Source organism: Salmo trutta, chromosome 7 (assembly GCF_901001165.1).
Source record: "Salmo trutta chromosome 7, fSalTru1.1, whole genome shotgun sequence".
NCBI classification, from domain to species: Eukaryota; Metazoa; Chordata; class Actinopteri; order Salmoniformes; family Salmonidae; genus Salmo; species Salmo trutta.
Window position 1 is genome coordinate 5,703,645 of NC_042963.1, and position 18,829 is coordinate 5,722,473.

Genomic DNA, 18,829 nt, shown 5'->3' on the forward strand with positions numbered 1-18,829 from the left:
TTTTTTGTATATATTTTTTGTACCATCATCTTTGAAATGCAAGAGAAAGACCATAATGTATTATTCCAGCCTAGGTGCAATTTAGATTTTTGCCAGTAGACAGCAGCAGTGTATGTGCAAAGTTTTTGTATTTATTTGTATTTCTGTTCAAAATGTTGTATCAAGACTGCCCAAATGTGCCTAATTTGTTTATTAATAACTTTTCATGTTCAAAACTGTGCACTCTCCTCAAACAGTAGCATGGTATTCTTTCACCGTAATATCTACTGTAAATTGGACAGTCCACTAATCCTAAAGAAGTCTCAATAGTTCTGGTCGGTGGCAATAACTAAAACCACTCGTTATTTTTAGGCTTGCGCTGCAGTCATTTTCATACACTGGAGTTTAGAGCCCACACTTTGTCCAATAGCCAAAAGTCCAGCTGAACAGCTTCAAGGGCAAACATAGTGGTATGAATATTTCATTTCCTTCCCATTCACATGGTGAGCCAGGGCACAGCACGGCTCCACAGGCTCCTGTAGTCCTTTAAAGCTGGCTGGAGTCCTCCTGGCTGGGACTGGGCTTGGAGTCTGGGGCTAAGGGTGGGGCTGGGGACTAAGTTTGGTACTGGGGCTTAGCTCTGTTTCTAGTCCTGTTTCAATTGGAGTCTGCAGCAGACTCTCTCCCACCTCCAGCTGCCTGTAGCAGCCATGTACAGTTGAAGTCGGAAGTTTACATACACCTTAGCCAAATACATATCAACTCAGTTTTTCACAATTCCTGACATTTAATCCTCGTAATAATTCCCTGTCTTAGGTCAGTTAGGATCACCACTTTATTTTAAGAATGTGAAATGTCAGAATAATATCAGAGAGAATTATTTATTTAAGCTTTTATTTCTTTCATCACATTCCCTGTGGGTCAGAAGTTTACATGCACTCAATTAGTATTTGGTAGCATTGCCTTTAAATTGTTTAACTTGGGTCAAACATTTCGGGTAACCTTCCACAAGCTTCCCACAATAAGTTGGGTGAATTTTGGCCCATTCCTCCTGATAGAGCTGGTGTAACTGAGTCAGGTTTGTAGGCCTCCTTGCTCGCACACGCTTTTTCAGTTCTGTCCACACATTTTCTATAGGATTGAGGTCAGGGCTTTGGGATGGCCACTCCAATACCTTGACTTTGTTGTCCTTAAGCCATTTTGCCACAACTTTGGAAGTATGCTTGGAGTCATTGTCCATTTGGAAGACCCATTTGCGACCAAGCTTTAACTTCCTGACTGATGTCTTGAGATGTTGCTTCAATAAAGCCACATAATTTTCCCACCTTATGATGCCATCTATTTTGTGAAGTGCACCAGGCCCTCCTGCAGCAAAGCACCCCCACAACATGATGCTGCCACCCCCGTGCTTCACGGTTGGGATGGTGTTCTTCGGCTTGCAAGCCTCCCCCTCTCCAAACATAACGATGATCATTATGGCCAAACAGTTCTATTTTTGTTTCATCAGACCAGAGGACATTTCTCCAAAAAGTACAATCTTTGTCGCCATGTGCGGTTGCAAACCGTAGTCTGGCTTTTTTTATGGAGCAGTGGCTTCTTCCTTGCTGAGCGGCCTTTCAGGTTATGTCGATATGGGACTCGTTTTACTGTGGATATAGATACTTTGTACCTATTTCCTCCAACATCTTCACAAGGTCCATTGCTGTTGTTCTGGGATTGATTTGCACTTTTCGCACCAAAGTACGTTCATCTCTAGGAGACAGAACACATCTCCTTCCTGAGCGGTATGACGGCTGTGTGATCCCATGGCGTTTGTACTTGTGTACTATTGTTTGTACAGATGAACGTGGTACCTTCAGGTGTTTGGAAATTTCTCTCAAGAATGAACCAGACTTGTTGAGGTCTCCAATTTTTTTCTGAGGTGTTGGCTGATTTCTTTTGATTTACCCATGATATCACGCAAAGAAGCACTGAGTTTGAAGGTATGCCTTGAAATACATCCACAGGTACACCTCCCCTTCACTCAAATGATGGAAATCAGCTTATCAGAAGCTTCTAAAGCCATGACATAATTTTCTGGAATTTTCCAAGCTCTTTAAAATCACAGTCAACTTAGTGTATGTAAACTTCTGACCCGCTGGAATTGTGATACAGTGATATATAAGTAAAGTAATCTGTCTGTAAACAATTGTTGGATAAATTACTTGTGTCAAGCACAAAGTAGATATCCGAACCGACTTGCCAAAACTATAGTTTGTTAACAAAAAATTTGTGGAGTGGTTGAAAAAAGTGAAAGTTTTAATGACTCCAACGTAAGTGTATGTAAAGTTCTGACTTCAACTGTACTTCACTCTAGAATCATTCTGAGATAAGGCCTATATCAAAAGCTCTTCAAGTGGTTTTCACTTCATTGATCTTACAGCTCGCAAATGCCCAAAGCATTGTATACATTCTTTATCATAATCAATAATGGTTCAGCATTGAGCCCGAAGACTGCAGGGAGATTTTGATAGATCGTGATGCGGATGATGATGATGATTATTGTTATGACGATCATTATGCTGGTTTTGCCATTGTTCGTGATGATAATGGTGATAATGATATAACACTAAAGAGGATGTTTATTGATCACTGTGTGTATATGATAGTCACAATGAGTCCAGGGTGTAATGACAGTGATCATGATGTGTGTAGTTGCATGGCTAATGGCAGCGTGGCTAAGGACAGCTGTTAACCTGATGGATGTCTCCTCCTTTCCTCTCATCTGCTCCTCTCCTGCCTGCAGATGATGGGAAGCTATCTCTGGACGAGTTCCAGGCGTTCTTCTCCGACGGGACGCTGAACGAAGAAGAACTGGAGAAGCTGTTTCACACAATTGACTCTGATAACACCAGGTGAGACAGAGCATCACATCACACTGCAACAGCAGAGCAGAGCTACTGATGGGCACAATGGGTCTGGACCTCAGTGTGGAAATATCATTGAAGCTATATGAAACTATTGCTTTTTTTTTACTGAAGTTATCCTCTAGTTCTCTAGTCTACTTTTATCCATTGCTGGGCTATCCCAGAACCTCGATTCCCCTCTATTCATGCTTGTAGCCTGTTCACTAACATATAGGGCTGCAAAAGACTTGTGTGCGTGTCTGCATATGTGAGTAAATGGGCGTATCCTATAGGAATGTGTGTTTGTGCTGTGAAGTGCTATGCAGGCAAGTTGATGTTTATTGTCATGAGTCTTGTCTTGGAGGCAGAACTGAGCGATTTCCCCTTAGATGAGCCAGCTGCAAAGACAAAATTGGCAATATTGTAAGAATTCATGTAAACTAAAATTTGCTTTTTGGTCTTAATTTAAGTTTAGGGTTAGGCATTAGGGTTAGCAGTGTGGTTAAGGTTAGGTTTAAGGTTAGGGTTAGGTTTAAAATCAGATTTGATGACTTTCTGGCTGTGCCATCTAGTGACCACTCTGCAGAGCTGCCTCCAGAACAAGATTAATGACTGAAACGCTAACCTGCACTATATGTGTGTATTTTGATCTAGTGAACTAGATCTGTAATATGTAAATCATCATCTGGACTGTTCAAATAAAGTGTGTTACATTGAGGAGGAAATTTCACAAGTCTGAGCTACAATAAAAAACTACCGTGTGTATGTGCGTGTGTATGTGCGTGTGTGTTTGTACATATGTGACTGTGCACGTGACTGTGCATGCGTGCGTGTGCGTGCGTGTGCGCGTGTGCGTGTGTGTGTGTGTTTGCAAAAGTATACAATTTATCTATACTCATAAATATCACATCCACTTTTTGAAGGTCTTTTGATGTGGAACTGGTGTAACCTTCAGCTGACAGGCCTTTGTTGATGACACCTTTAGATTAAAAAAAGAGAAAAGGAGAATGATGAAGAGAAAGATGGAGCATCAGGAAAAGAGATGGAGAATGATGAAAGAATTGCAGAGACTAAGGCCAGTCGCCCAGTTCCTGTGTTACCTGTGGTCTCTCCTCTTATCTCCTGCCACTCTTTCTGCCTTTTACCCGTGGCTATCCATGACATCAACCTTGTTATTTTCCGACACTAAATGCTTTCTCTCATTAGAATATCAATTGAAATAACTTTATGGTTCCCCTAAATTTCTCTTTAATCAGGACTTTATATTTTTTATCAAACACATCTTTAGATATTATCAGAAAGTTTCCTTCACCATTACTTGTTTTATTTATTTAACGAGGCAAGTCAGTTAAGAACAAATTCTTATTTACAATGACGGCCTGGGAACAGTGGGTTAACTGCCTTGTTCAGGGGCAGAACGACAAATGTTTACCTTGTCAGCTCGGGGATTCAATCTAGCAACTTTTCGGTTACTGGCCCAACTCTCTAAGCACTAGGCTACCTGTCACCCCCATTACTCAACAGTATAACCAGTTACTGTTGGGGGGTAATTGATTGGCCTGTTTAGAATGTTAAATTACAATGTAAGTTTTTGCTATTTAATGGCAATCTAATTTATCAGATGACTGGACCACAGCAAGCAAAGATGAACTGTTCTCCTTATTCCTGCTCCTCATCAATCTGGTTCAGGCAGATTGTAATTTGTAATCAGTGATATGTAGCAGTTTCATGCCAAAGAATAAGATTCAAAATTAATAACGATTTAGTGACCTGAAGCTGAATTCATGGGCACAGATATGCTTCTGATTCAAGTTCGGGTCTTGTAACCTGCTGGTCCCCCCTGATGGATAAGTATAGATATAGAGGGTTTATACTGTAGATCCATGTTGTGTCGCATGCCAGCCTTTCCTCTGTTTCTTACCCCATTCTCCCACTGCCTCTTCCCGCTCTCTCTCTCCCTATGCTGCTCTAACCTGTGGTGTGTTAGTAATGTTGACACTAAGGAACTCTGTGGTAAGTTTTAACAGATTCATCTGTGTGTGTGTGTATCTGTGAGCTCTACATGGTGTTTGTTTGTGTCTTTGGATGTATTGGATATGTGAACGTATGACCAGATTGTTAATATGCCATGAGTAGTTTTTCATCCCAACCATCCCAGTAGAATATCTGCATTGATTAATCACGTAGCTAGTCCGTTATCCCATAAGTTACATGAAGTGCCTGTGTGTGTGTGTGTGTGTGTGTGTGTGTGTGTGTGTGTGTGTGTGTGTGTGTGTGTGTGTGTGTGTGTGTGTGTGTTTGTGCATGCCTGTGTGTGTGTGTTTGCCCCTCTTACCACTGTCCTCTTCCCTGTCCTTCCAGACTACTTTGCCAAACACATGGGTGACTATGAGGGTGTACTGGCCTCCCTGGAGACTCTCAACCTGTCCATCCTCAGAGCCATGGACTTCACCAAGAAGGTGAGTCTCAACCCGGTACACTACACTACTAGGTGCTATTAGATGTGTGTGTGCATGTCCGTCTGCCAGTTTGTCCTGTCTGTACTACTGTATGTATTAATCATTTGCATGTGTTTTCAGGGCTGTGCTGGTCATGGAATTTTGAATGACGGTTATTACTCAGCCAAATGACCGCGGTCACAGTTATAACCGTTGGAATAGCAACAGCAAAAAATAAATACAAAAATGTAATGTAAGACACACATGTTCTCCTCTCCCCCGCTCCTGACTACATGTGTTGCCATAGAAATAGATTTCTATGGCAGCCCAGGTAACCGAAGACTTGTTTGCAACAAAGTTGCATCATGTTGTTAAGAATCCATGTTATCGTAGAAACCAGTGGCGTTCGGGTGTCGTTTAAGATGTGACAGGATCAATATATTTTGGCGGGAATATGGCCATATTTTATATTACAGCCTATTGGATGACTGTCATTCATATTCCATTCACCCAACTGAATGTAACGTCGATAGGTTTAGGCTACTACATGAGCCTATGCTACAACTTAGCCTATGAATGAAAGTTTACAACATACGTGCACAGAGAATTTTGAGTAATAAAGATGACAGACAGTGGTGACACATTCATATAATTCCTTCTCGCATCTATCTACACTCTTCCTTTCTCTCACATTTTCCCTTCGCTTGTAGACTTCAGTGCACAACACATCAGCTGTCTGTGGCCAGGTGAAAAAAACATATCATGACTGCTAACCACTAAACACAGCCTACGTCACTGTCACGTCAGAGACAACATAGCTACTAGAACTAACGTGTTAGTAAACCCGCAACAATCAGGCAGTACAGTGTACATTCAGCAGCAAGCAGTTTAGCAGGTCCTGGTGGCAATAAATTAATCAAACCAAAAGTGTACCTTGACTTGGAAGAGTTCCAGTGTTGGATAGTCATAGTCAGGTAACTCCCCTTCTCCTTCCTCTCTGTTTGAGCTGGTTGTATGAGTAGGCTACACTAGCTAGCTGCATTAGATATTAGATAAGTATGTGAAAGTAAAAAAATAGGGCCTCCCGAGTAGCACAGTGGTCTAAGGCACTGCATCGCAGTGCTAGCTGTGCCACTAAAGAACCTGGTTTAAGTCCAGGCTCTGTTGCAGCCGGCCGCGACCGATAGACCCACGGGGCGGGGCACAATTGGCCCAGCGTCGTCCGGGTTAGGGGAGGGTTTGGCTGGCAGGGATGTTCCTGTCCCATTGTGCATTAGCGACTCCTGTGGCAGGCTGGGTGCAATGCATGCTGACACGGTCGCCAGGTGTATGGTGTTTCCTCCAACACATTGGTGCAGCTGGCTTCCAGGTTAAGTGGGTGTTGTGTCAAGAAGCACAGCTCTTTGCCTTTCTCTCCCGAGTCCGTAAGGGAGTTGCAGCAATGGGACAGGTCTGTAACTACCAATTGGACAAAAATGTTTTATATATATATATATATATATATATATATATATATATATATATATATACACACAATGAAATATAGCTAGCTCTCTCTATCACTCTCTTGCTTCTCCTTCATTTTGGAATAAATGTATTTGTTCAAAACTGTTCAACTGTCTTTCTCTCACTTTGAGTCAACTACTCACCACATTTAATGCACTGCAGTGCTAGCTAGCTGTAGCTTATACTTTCAGTACTAGATTCATTCTCTGATCCGTTGATTGGGTGGACAACAGGTCAGTTCATGCTGCAAGAGCTCTGATAGGTTGGAGGACGTCCTCCGGAAGATGTCATAATTACTGTGTTAATCTATGGAAGGGGGTGAGAACCATGAGCCTCCTAGGTTTTGTATTGAAGAGGACAGAAGCTATCTGTCCTCCTGCTACACCATGGTGCTACCCTACAAAGTGCTGCTGAGGCTACTGTAGAGGTTCATTGTGAAACAGTTTGTTTTAATAAATTATTTGGTGGCGTAAATATATTTTGTATATATTTGTTGTTTCAGAGCTTCACTTCCATATTATGTGTTTGTGCCTGGCTTCTCGTTAGCGTTGAGTCTGGGTTCAACTTGATGATGGTAGGGCATCCAGCAACACATAGCCAACAGCTAGTTACCTCTCCCCTTCTAATCAAATATATTTATAAGGCCCTTTTTACATGAACAGATGTCACAAAGTGCTTATACAGAAACCCAGCCTAAAACCCCAAACAGAAAGCAATGCAGATGTAGTAGCACGGTCACTAGGAAAAACTCCTTAGAAGGAGGAACCTAGGAAGAAACTTTTAAGGGGTGGCCAGTCCTCTTCTGGCTGTGCCGGTTAAGATTATCAGAGTACAAGGCCATTAAGGCCAGATCGTTCTTCAAGGTGTTCAAATGATCATAGATGACCAGCAGGTTCAAATAATAATCACAGTGGTTGTATAGGGTGCAATAGGTCAGCACTTAGGAAGTAAATGTCAGTTGGCGTTTCATACTCAAGTATTCAGAGGTCGAGACAGCAGGTGCAGTAGAGCGAGAGATGGTCAAAAACAGCAGGTCCGGGACGAGGTAGCACGTCCGGTAAACAGGTCAAGGTTCCATAGCCACAGGTAAAACAGCATAAACTGGATCAGTAGCACAACCAAGTGGACTGGGAACTGCCAGGAGTCATCAGGCCAGGTAGTCCTGAGGCATGGTCCTAGGGCGAGAGCGCTTAGGTCACAAAGGACACCAAATAAGACAGGAACATTTCACCAGATAGGACAGACTTACCCAAGCCCCCATCACATAGACTATTGCAGCATAGATACTGGAGGCTGAGACAGGGGGGGAGACTGTGGCCCTGTCCGACGATATGATGATGTAACCCCACCCACTTTGCTAAAGCACAGCCCACACACCATTAGAGGGATATCAACAGACCACCAACTTGCTACCCTGAGACAAGGCTGAGTATAGACCATAAAGATCTCCTCTACCACACGAGCCCGAGGGGGCACAAAACTGGACAGGAAGTTCACCTCAGTGACTCAACCTACTCATGTCGAGTGTAGCAAAAAATGCCTGACACAACGTGACGCACCCCTCCTAGGGACGGCATGGAAGAGCACTAGTAAGTCAGTGACTCAGCCCCCGTAGTAGGGTCAGAGGCAGAGAATCCCAGTGGAGAGAGGGGAGCCGGCCAGGCAGAGACAGCAAGGGCGGTTCGTCAGTCCCATTCCTTGCCGGTCACCTTCGCACACCTGGGCCAAACTACACTCAATCATAGGACCTACTGAAGAGATGAGTCTCCAGTAAAGACTTAAAGGTTGATACCGGGTATGCAGCTCTCACATGGATAGGCAGACTATTCCATAACAATGGAGCTCTATAGGAGAAAGCCCTGCCTCTAGCTGTTTGCTAAGAAATTTTAGGGACAATTAGGAGGCCTGCGTCTTGTGACCGTAGTGTACATATCAGTATGTACGGCAGGCCCAAATCGGAGAGATAGGTAGGAGCAAGTCCATGTAATACTTTATAGGTTAGCAGTACAACCTTGAAATCAGCCTTAGCCTTAACAGGAAGCCACTGTAGGCTAGCACTGGAGTAATTTGATCCCATTTTTTGGTTCTAGTCAAGATTCTAGAAGCCGTATTTAGCACTAACTGAAGTTTATTAAGTGCTTTATCTGAGTAGCCGGAGAGTAGAGCATTGCAGTAGTCTAATGCGGAAGATAAAAAAATCATGGATTCACTTTTCTACATCATGTCTGGACAAAAAGTTTTTTGCAATTTTACGTAGATGGAAAAAACCTGCCCTTGAAATAGTCTTGATATGTTTGTAAAAAGAGCGATCAGGGTCCAGAGTAATGCCGAGGTCCTTCACAGTTTTATTTTAGAGGACTATACAACCATCAAGATTCCTTGTCAGATTAGACAGCAGATCTGTTTTGAGTTTAAAAGTAAAAAATGTGCCCCCATCTAGTTCCTTATGTCTGAAACAAAGGCTTCCATGGCTTCACCATTTTTAATCGAAATGTACAGCTGTGTGTCGCCTGCATAGCAGTGAAAATTGACATTGTGTTTCCAAATGACATCACCAAGAGGTAGATTATATAGTGGAAACAATCGTGATCTAAAACAGAACCTTGAAGAACACGAAAACATACAATTGATTTGTCAGAGGACAAACCATCCACAGAGACGAACTGATATGTTTCCGACAGATAAGATCTAAACCAGGCAAGAACTTGTCCGAAAGAATGTCCAAAAGAATGTGGTGATCGATGGTGTCAAAAGCGGCACTAAGGTCTAGGACAACCAAACTCAACTGTTATGTTAAAGGCAATACATCATTTTTCAGACATCTTTAAAAAAAAGAATCAACTGGATGCAGCGGCCGCTTTAACTCAGCTACCTCTTTCTCGCTCTCTCTAAGCAACGACCGCCTCTACTAGGGCCCCGTCTAATCCAATCGCGTGGTTATATGCACATACAAGAAGCCGCGTCTTACCCAATCACATTAATCCAAATATCCTCAGCGGAACCTTGGGACAAGTAGGCAGAAAGAAACAGAAAGATTTGACTGCGGTTCAACTGTAAATATCACAGATAGAAGAAGCTTAGTTACCAGTATCTTTGTTAATATGGCTTGTTGAAATATATATACTCTGAAAACCGTATATTCAAAGACGAGTGGACAGAACAGTATTTGTTAATTCTCCCCGCAACTAGCATAAAACAAATATGCCTGATATGCAATGAGTCTGTAGCTCTCGTGAAAGCAGGCAATGTTAAGCGTCATTATAACACCAGGCACAGTAAATTCGATCAGATGTATCCCCTGAACACAGAGGTGAGAACAAACAAGATTAACCAACTCAAATCCCAATATGAGAAGTCCACCAAGGTCCTTGTCAATTCTCTGACAGCCTAACAACGTGCAATGGAGTGTTCACTGAGGATAGCTTGGGTTTTGGGAAAACACCCCAAAACAATTCAGACGCTGAGATGTTAGAAGAATGCATGTGTGAAGTTGCTGACACCTTGCTTGAGGGTTAAAAAAAGATGAGCTCAGGGAAAATATCAAACAGATCCCACTGTCAGATTCCACAGCAATGAGGAGAACTGAAATATTAGCTGAAGATTTAACTTCACAACTTGATGTATAAGGGCACAAGGCGAGACCCAGATGCAGACATGGGAGGCAGATGGTTTGAGTATTTATTAAACAATCCAAAATGGGTAGGCAAGAGAATGGTTGTGGACAGGCAAAAGGTCAAAACCAGTTCAGAGTCCAGGAGGCACAGAGTGGCAGGCAGGCTCGATGTCAGGGCAGGCAGAATGGTCAGGCAGGTGGGTACGGAGTCCAGAAAATAGGCAAGGGTCAAAAAATGGGAGGACTAGCAAAAGAGAATAGAAGCAGGAGTACGGGAAAACCGCTGGTTGACTTGAAAAGCATACAAGACGAACTGGCACATAGAGACAGGAAACACTGGGATATATACAGCAGGGATAATAAGCGACACCTGGATGGGGTGGAGACAATCACGTCAAGTGAAACAGATCAGGGTGTGACATGATGAGGCTATTCAGAATGCAACATGTATTTCATTAGCTGTGGATAAATCAACAGATAACACTGATAATGCCCAGCTTCTGGTGTTTGTCAGATTTTATAACGAAACAAGGAATTCTGTGAGGAGCTGTTGGGCTTAACAAATCTAGAAGCACACACGCGAGGACAGGATATGCATGAGGCCATCAAAGGGATGCTGACAAAAGGGAGATAGATCTGAAGTCACCACAGATGAAGCTCCAGCCATGATAGGAAGAGGGAGGAGACTGGTTGCACGTTTGAAAGAAGACCACCCTGACCTGACATCTCACTGCATCATCCATCAATTTGTCCTGTGTGCCAGTCTGTGAAAATAGTATTCTGAGGCCATGACAATGATGATGAAACTTCTCAACTTTTTGAGAGCGACATCATCCCTACAACACTGCCTGCTACAAGGCATTCTGACAGAGGCCAATGCCAGTTTTGATTACTTACTACAGCACAACAATGTTAGATGACTCAGCAAAGGCAGGGTTCTGGAACATTTTTTCAGAAGAAATTGGCGCTTTTCAAGAATGATCTCCAGGGAGAATTTGTCCTCTTCCCCAATCTTTTGGTGCAAATGCAGGGAGACAAAGATGTTCCCAACCATGTTGATTTCACCCAGAAGCTGAAGGATAACTTCAAGGCTTGCTTTGATGACTTCACTGTTGGAAGATAACTGCTGCTGTTCATCCAGAACCCCATTCTTGGTCACAAATGTGACAAAGTTGTCAGAAGAAGCAAAACAGATCTTCAGGTAGGTAGATGTTGCATCACAACAAATGGAGTTGATTGAGCTGCAAGAAAATGTGGCTTTAATAAATGAGCAGGCTGGATATTGTGACCCTGATACTTTCTGGGAAAGATGGTGCCTGCAGCTGATGTCACTGTTCTCAAGAAACTAGCATTATACATCCAGACTATGGTTGGCTCCACATACAGCTGTGAATCAGCCTTCTCCACAATGAACTAAAAACAAATACTGTACCAGGCTCACCAGTGAACACCTGCACCATTGTCTCAGAGTTGCTCTCACACCATTTGTGCCAAAGTTCAAAGCATTGGCAGGAGACAGAAAGTGTAATTTCTCTCATTAATGCAAGGTAAGGCCCAGAGTGACTTATACATGAATATTGCATGGCCCACAACGACATTCTGCCCATTCAGATTATTATTTTTGTTAAACTCTCCTTTGTTCTCCAGAAAACATGCACTGTATTTTATTTAAATATATATATATTAATTCAAGGCCAATGTACAATGGTTCACAGTGCACATTTTGCATAGACAATTATGCAACCACTTTTGTTCTTCAGCAATGTTGATGCAATGTTGTACGTTTACATTCGAAATAAGTTGTATTTAATTCATAGTCTCATTTAATGTATTTAATGTACATTTTATATAACAACATGTTTCCTAAGTCGTGGACGACTATGTTTGTTACTACGCTGTACCACTGCAGCAATAAAGGATGATATCCATCCGGACCTTTGCCACCTAGGAAATTTGTGTCTCTGGACCTTCTTAAATAGTAGTTGAGTACCCCTGGTCTAGGAACAAGAGGACAGATACAGAGCCTTGGTCTGACGCCATTAAAAGGTCATTTACCACCTTCACGAGTGCAGTCTCAGTACTGTGATGTTGTCTAAAACCAGATTGGAGTGTTTTGTATTCATTATTTATCTTCAGGAAGGCAGTGAGTTGCTGCGCAACAGCTTTTTTTTTGAGAGAGGAATGGGAGATTCGAAATAGGCCGATAGTTTTTTGGGGGGGGATCAAGGTTTGGCTTTTTCAGGAGAGGCTTTATTGCTGCCACTTTTAGTGAGTTTGGTACACATCTGGAGGATAGGAAGCAGTTTATTATGTTCAACATAGGAGTTGAACTATTTCAGTAGTTTAGTTGGAATAGGGTTCAGTAGGCAGCTGGAAGTTTTAGAGGCCATGACTATTTTTGTGAATGTGTCGAGAGATACAGGATTGCAAAACTTGAGTTTCTCCATTGATTTTAGGTCCTGGCAGTTCTGTGCAGACTCTTTTCGTCGAAGAGTTCATGAATTTATCACTGCTGAAGTGAAGGCCATCTTCTCTTGAGAATGCTGCTTTATAGTAAGCTTTGCGACAGTATCAAAAATACATTTTTTATTGTTTTTATTCTTAATTTGGTTGAAAAAGTAGGCTGATCGTGCAGCAGTGAGGGCTCTTCGAAATGTAGTACTGTCTTTCCAAGCTAGTCGGAAAACTTCCAGTTTGGTGGAGCGCCATTTCCATTCCAATATTCTGGAAGCTTGCTTCAAGGCTTTATTATTTTCTACATTGTAGAATAATAGTGAAGATATCAAAACTATGATATAACACATATGGAATCATATAGTAACCAAAAAAGTGTTAAACAAATCAAAATATATGTTATATTTGAGATTCCTCAAAGTAGCCACCCTTTGCCTTGATGACAGCTTTGCACACGCTTGGTATTCTCTCAACCAGCTTCACCTAGAATGCTTTTCTAACAGTCTTGAAGGAGTTCCCACACATTCTGAGCACTTGTTGGCTGCTTTTCCTTCACTCTGTGGTCCAACTCATCCCAAACCATCTCAATTGAGTTGAGGTCAGGTGATTGTGGAGGCCAGGTCATCTGATGCAGCACTCCATCACTCTCCTTCTTGGTCAAATAGCCTGGAAGTACGTTGGTTCATTGTCCTGTTGAAAAAGAAATTATATGTCCCGTTAACCTCTCTAGGGTATGTGGGACGAAATCGTCCCACCTACTCAACAGCCAGTGGAATCCCGTGGCGCGATATTCAAATACCTTAGAAATGCTATTACTTCAATTTCTCAAACATATGACTATTTTACACCATTTTAAAGACTCTCGTTAATCTAACCACACTGTCCGATTTCAAAAAGGCTTTACAACGAAAGCAAAACATTAGATTATGTCAGCAGAGTACCCAGCCAGAAATAATCAGACACCCATTTTTCAAGCTAGCATATAATGTCACAAAAACCCAAACCACAGCTAAATGCAGCACTAACCTTTGATGATCTTCATCAGATGACACTCCTATGACATTATGTTATACAATACATGCATGTTTTGTTCAATCAAGTTCATATTTATATCAAAAACCAGCTTTTTACATTAGCATGTGACGTTCAGAACTAGCATACCCACTGCAAACTTCCGGTGAATTTACTAAATTACTCACGATAAACGTTCACAAAAAACATAACAATTATTTTAAGAATTATAGATACAGGACTCCTTTATGCAATCGCTATGTCCGATTTTAAAATAGCTTTTCAGCAAAAGCACATTTTGCAATATTCTGAGTAGATAGCTCGCCATCACGGGCTAGCTATTTTGACACCCACCAAGTTTGGCCCTCACCAAATTCAGATGTACTATAACAAAAATTGGATTACCTTTGCTGTTCTTCGTCAGAATGCACTCCCAGTACTTCTACTTCAATAACAAATGTTGGTTTGGTTCAAAATAATCCATAGTTATGTTCAAATATCCTCTGTTTTGTTCGTGCGTTCAAGACACTATCCGAAGGGTGACGAAGGGTGACGCGCCCGAAGCGTTTCGTGACAAAAAATTTCAAAAACTTCCATTACCGTACTTCGAAGCATGTCAAACGCGATAATATTCCGACCGGGAAACCCTGTTTTCGTTCAAAGACGAAAAAATAAAAACATGGTGTCGGCTCGTGCACGCGCCCCCAGTCTCATTGTTCTCTGATCGACCACTATCCAAATGCGCTACTGTTTTTCAGCCATGGCCTGCAAAGTCATCATTCACCATTCTGCCGCCTTCTGAGAGCCTATGGGAGCCGTAGGAAGTGTCACGTTACAGCAGAGATCCTCTGTTTTCAATAAAGAGAGTGTAGAAGGCCAAGAAATGGTCAGAGAGGGCACTTCCTGTAAGGAATCTTCTCAGGTTTTGGCTGCCATATGAGTTCTGTTATACTCACAGACACCGTTCAAACAGTTTTAGAAACTTTAGGGTGTTTTCTTTCCAAATCAAACAATTATATGCATATTCTAGTTTCTGGGAAGTAGTAATAACCAGATTAAATCGGGTACGTTTTTTATCCGGCCGTGCAAATACTGCCCCCTACCCTAGAGAGGTTAAGCGCAAACCAGATGTGATGGCGTATCACTGCAGAATGCTGTGGTAGCCATGCTGGTAAAGTGTGCCTTGAATTCTGAATAAATCACAGACAGTGTCACCAGCAAAGCACCTCCACACCATCACACCTCCTCCTGCATGCTTTACGGTGGGAACCATATTATGTAGAGGTCATCCGTTCACCTACTCTGCGTCTCACAAAGACACGGGCGTTGGAAACAAAAATTGCAAATTTGGACTCATCAGACCAAAGGAAAGATTTCCACCTGTCTAATGTCCGTTGCTCGTGTTTCTTGGCCCAAGCAAGTCTCTTCATCTTATCAGTGTCCTTTAATAGGGGTTTCTTTGCAGCAATTCGACCATGAAGACCTGATTCATACAGTCTCCTCTGAACAGTTGATGTTGTGATGTGTCTGTTACTTGAACTCTGTGAAGCATTTATTTGGGCTGCAATTTCTGAGGCTGATAACTCTAATGAGCTCATCCTCTGCAGCAGAGGTAACTTTGGGTCTTCCTTTTCTGTGGTGGTCATCATGGGAGCCAGTTTCATCATAGCTCTTGATGTTTTTTGCGACTGCACTTGAAGACATTTCAAAGTCCGGATTGACTGACCTTCAGATCTTAAAATAATGATGGACTGTCATTTCTCTTTGCTTATTTGAGCTGTTCTTGCCATAATATGGACTTGGACTTTTACCAAACAGGGCTATCTTCTGTATACCACCCCTACCTTGTCACAACATAACTGATTGGCTCGAATAAAAGGAAAACAATTCCACAAATTAACTTTTAACTAGTCACATTCATTGAAATGCATTCCAGGTGACTACCTAATGAAGCTGGTTCAGAGAATGCCAAGAGTGTGCAAAGCTGTCATCAAGGCAAAGGGTTGCTACTTTGAAGAATCTCAAATATAAAATATACTGCTCAAAAAAATAAAGGGAACACTTAAACAACACAATGTAACTCCAAGTCAATCACACTTCTGTGAAATCAAACTGTCCACTTAGGAAGCAACACTGATTGACAAAAAATGTCACATGCTGTTGTGCAAATGGAATAGACAACAGGTGGAAATTATAGGCAATAAGCAAGACACCCCAATAAAGGAGTGGTTCTGCAGGTGGAGACCACAGACCACTTCTCAGTTCCTATGCTTCTTGACTGATGTTTTGGTCACTTTTGAATGCTGGCGGTGCTTTCACTCTAGTGGTAGCATGAGACGGAGTCTACAACCCACACACGTGGCTCAGGTAGTGCAGCTCATCCAGGATGGCACATCAATGCGAGCTGTGGCAAGAAGGTTTGCTGTGTCTGTCAGCGTAGTGTCCAGAGCATGGAGGCGCTACCAGGAGACAGGCCAGTACATCAGGAGACGTGGAGGAGGCCGTAGGAGGGCAACAACCCAGCAGCAGGACCGCTACCTCCGCCTTTGTGCAAGGAGGAGCAGGAGGAGCACTGCCAGAGCCCTGCAAAATGACCTCCAGCAGGCCACAAATGTGCATGTGTCTGCTCAAATGGTCAGAAACAGACTCCATGAGGGTGGTATGAGGGCCCGACGTCCACAGGTGGGGGTTGTGCTTACAGCCCAACACCGTGCAGGACGTTTGGCATTTGCCAGAGAACACCAAGATTGGCAAATTCGCCACTGGCGCCCTGTGCTCTTCACAGATGAAAGCAGGTTCACACTGAGCACGTGACAGATGTGACTGAGTCTGGAGACGCCGTGGAGAAAGTTCTGCTGCCTGCAACATCCTCCAGCATGACCGGTTTGGCGGTGGGTCAGTCATGGTGTGGGGTGGCATTTCTTTGGGGGGCCGCACAGCCCTCCATGTGCTCGCCAGAGATAGCCTGACTGCCATTAGGTACCGAGATGAGATCCTCAGACCCCTTGTGAGACCATATGCTGGTGCGGTTGGCCCTGGGTTCCTCCTAATGCAAGACAATGCTAGACCTCATGTGGCTGGAGTGTGTCAGCAGTTCCTGCAAGAGGAAGGCATTGATGCTATGGACTGGCCCGCCCATTCCTCAGACCTGAATCCAATTGAGCACATCTGGGACATCATGTCTCGCTCCATCCACCAACGCCACGTTGCACCACAGACTGTCCAGGAGTTGGCGGATGCTTTAGTCCAGGTCTGGGAGGAGATCCCTCAGGAGACCACCCGCCACCTCATCAGGAGCATGCCCAGGCGTTGTAGGGAGGTCATACAGGCACGTGGAGGCCACACACACTACTGAGACTCATTTTTACTTGTTTTAAAGACATTACATCAAAGTTGGATCAGCCTGTAGTGTGGTTTTCCACTTTAATTTTGAGTGTGACTCCAAATCCAGACCTCCATGGGTTGATAAATTGGATTTCCATTGATTATTTTTGTGTGATTTTGTTGTCAGCACATTCAACTATGTAAAGAAAAAAGTATTTAATAAGATTATTTATTTCATTCAGATCTAAATCAAATCAAAATCAAATCAAAATCAAATTTATTTATATAGCCCTTCGTATATCAGCTGAAATCTCAAAGTGCTGTACAGAAACCCAGCCTAAAACGCCAAACAGCAAGCAATGCATGTGAAAGAAGCACGGTGGCTAGGAAAAACTCCCTAGGAAAAACTCCCTAGAAAGGCCAAAAACCTAGGAAGAAACCTAGAGAGGAACCAGGCTATGAGGGGTGGCCAGTCCTCTTCTGGCTGTGCCGGGTGGATATTATAACAGAACATGGTCAAGATGTTAAAATGTTCATAAATGACCAGCATGGTCAAATAATAATAATCATAGTAGTTGTCGAGGGTGCAACAAGCACGTCCGGTGAACAGGTCAGGGTTCCGTAGCCGCAGGCAGAACAGTGGGAACTGGAGCAGCAGCATGGCCAGGTGGACTAGGGACAGCAAGGAGTCATCATGCCAGGTAGTCCCGAGGCATGGTCCTAGGGCTCAGGTCCTCCGAGAGAAAGAAAGAAAGAGAGAAAGAGAGAATTAGAGAGAGCATATTTAAATTCACACAGGACACCGGATAAGACAAGAGAATACTCCAGATGTAACAGACTGACCCTAGCCCCCCGACACATAAACTACTGCAGCATAAATACTGGAGGCTGAGACAGGAGGGATCAGAAGACACTGTGGCCCCATCTGATGATACCCCCGGACAGGGCCAAACAGGCAGGATATAACCCCACCCACTTTGCCAAAGCACAGCCCCCACACCACTAGAGGGATGTCTACAACCACCAACTTACCGTCCGAAGACAAGGCCGAGTATAGCCCACAAAAATCTCCGCCATGGCACAACCCAAGGGGGGGGGGGGGGCGCCAACCCAGACAGGAAGACCACGTCAGTGACTCAACCCACTCAAGTGACGCACCCCTCCCATGGACGGCATGGAAGAACACCAGTAAGTCAGTGACTCAGCCCCTGTAAAAGGGTTAGAGGCCGAGAATCCCAGTGGAAAGAGGGGAACCGGCAAGGCAGAGACAGCAAGGGCGGTTCGTTGCTCCAGCCTTTCCGTTCACCTTCACACTCCTGGGCCAGACTACACTTAATCATAGGACCTACTGAAGAGATAAGTCTTCAGTAAAGACTTAAAGGTTGAGACTGAGTCTGTGTCTCTCACATGGGTAGGCAGACCATTCCATAAAAATGGAGCTCTATGGGAGAAAGCCCTACCTCCAGCCGTTTGCTTAGAAATTCTAGGGACAATTAGGAGGCCTTCGTCTTGTGACCGTAGCGTACGTGTAGGTATGTACGGCAGGACCAAATCGGAAAGATAGGTAGGAGCAAGCCCATGTAATGCTTTGTAGGTTAGCAGTAAAACTAGGATATAGG

General features: G+C 43.3%; 1 protein-coding gene across 2 annotated transcripts in view; it reads left to right on the top strand.

Annotated features, from left to right (window-relative positions):
* LOC115196791 (N-terminal EF-hand calcium-binding protein 2-like) overlaps window positions 1–18,829 on the top strand; it is a 131,579-nt gene that overhangs the window by 55,559 nt on the left and 57,191 nt on the right. For both annotated transcript variants that reach the window (XM_029757701.1, XM_029757702.1), the window contains exons 3-5: window positions 2,765–2,873; window positions 4,852–4,877; window positions 5,226–5,323. In XM_029757701.1, coding sequence (XP_029613561.1) covers window positions 2,765–2,873; window positions 4,852–4,877; window positions 5,226–5,323 — 233 coding nt within the window. The remainder of the gene's footprint in view (window positions 1–2,764; window positions 2,874–4,851; window positions 4,878–5,225; window positions 5,324–18,829) is intronic.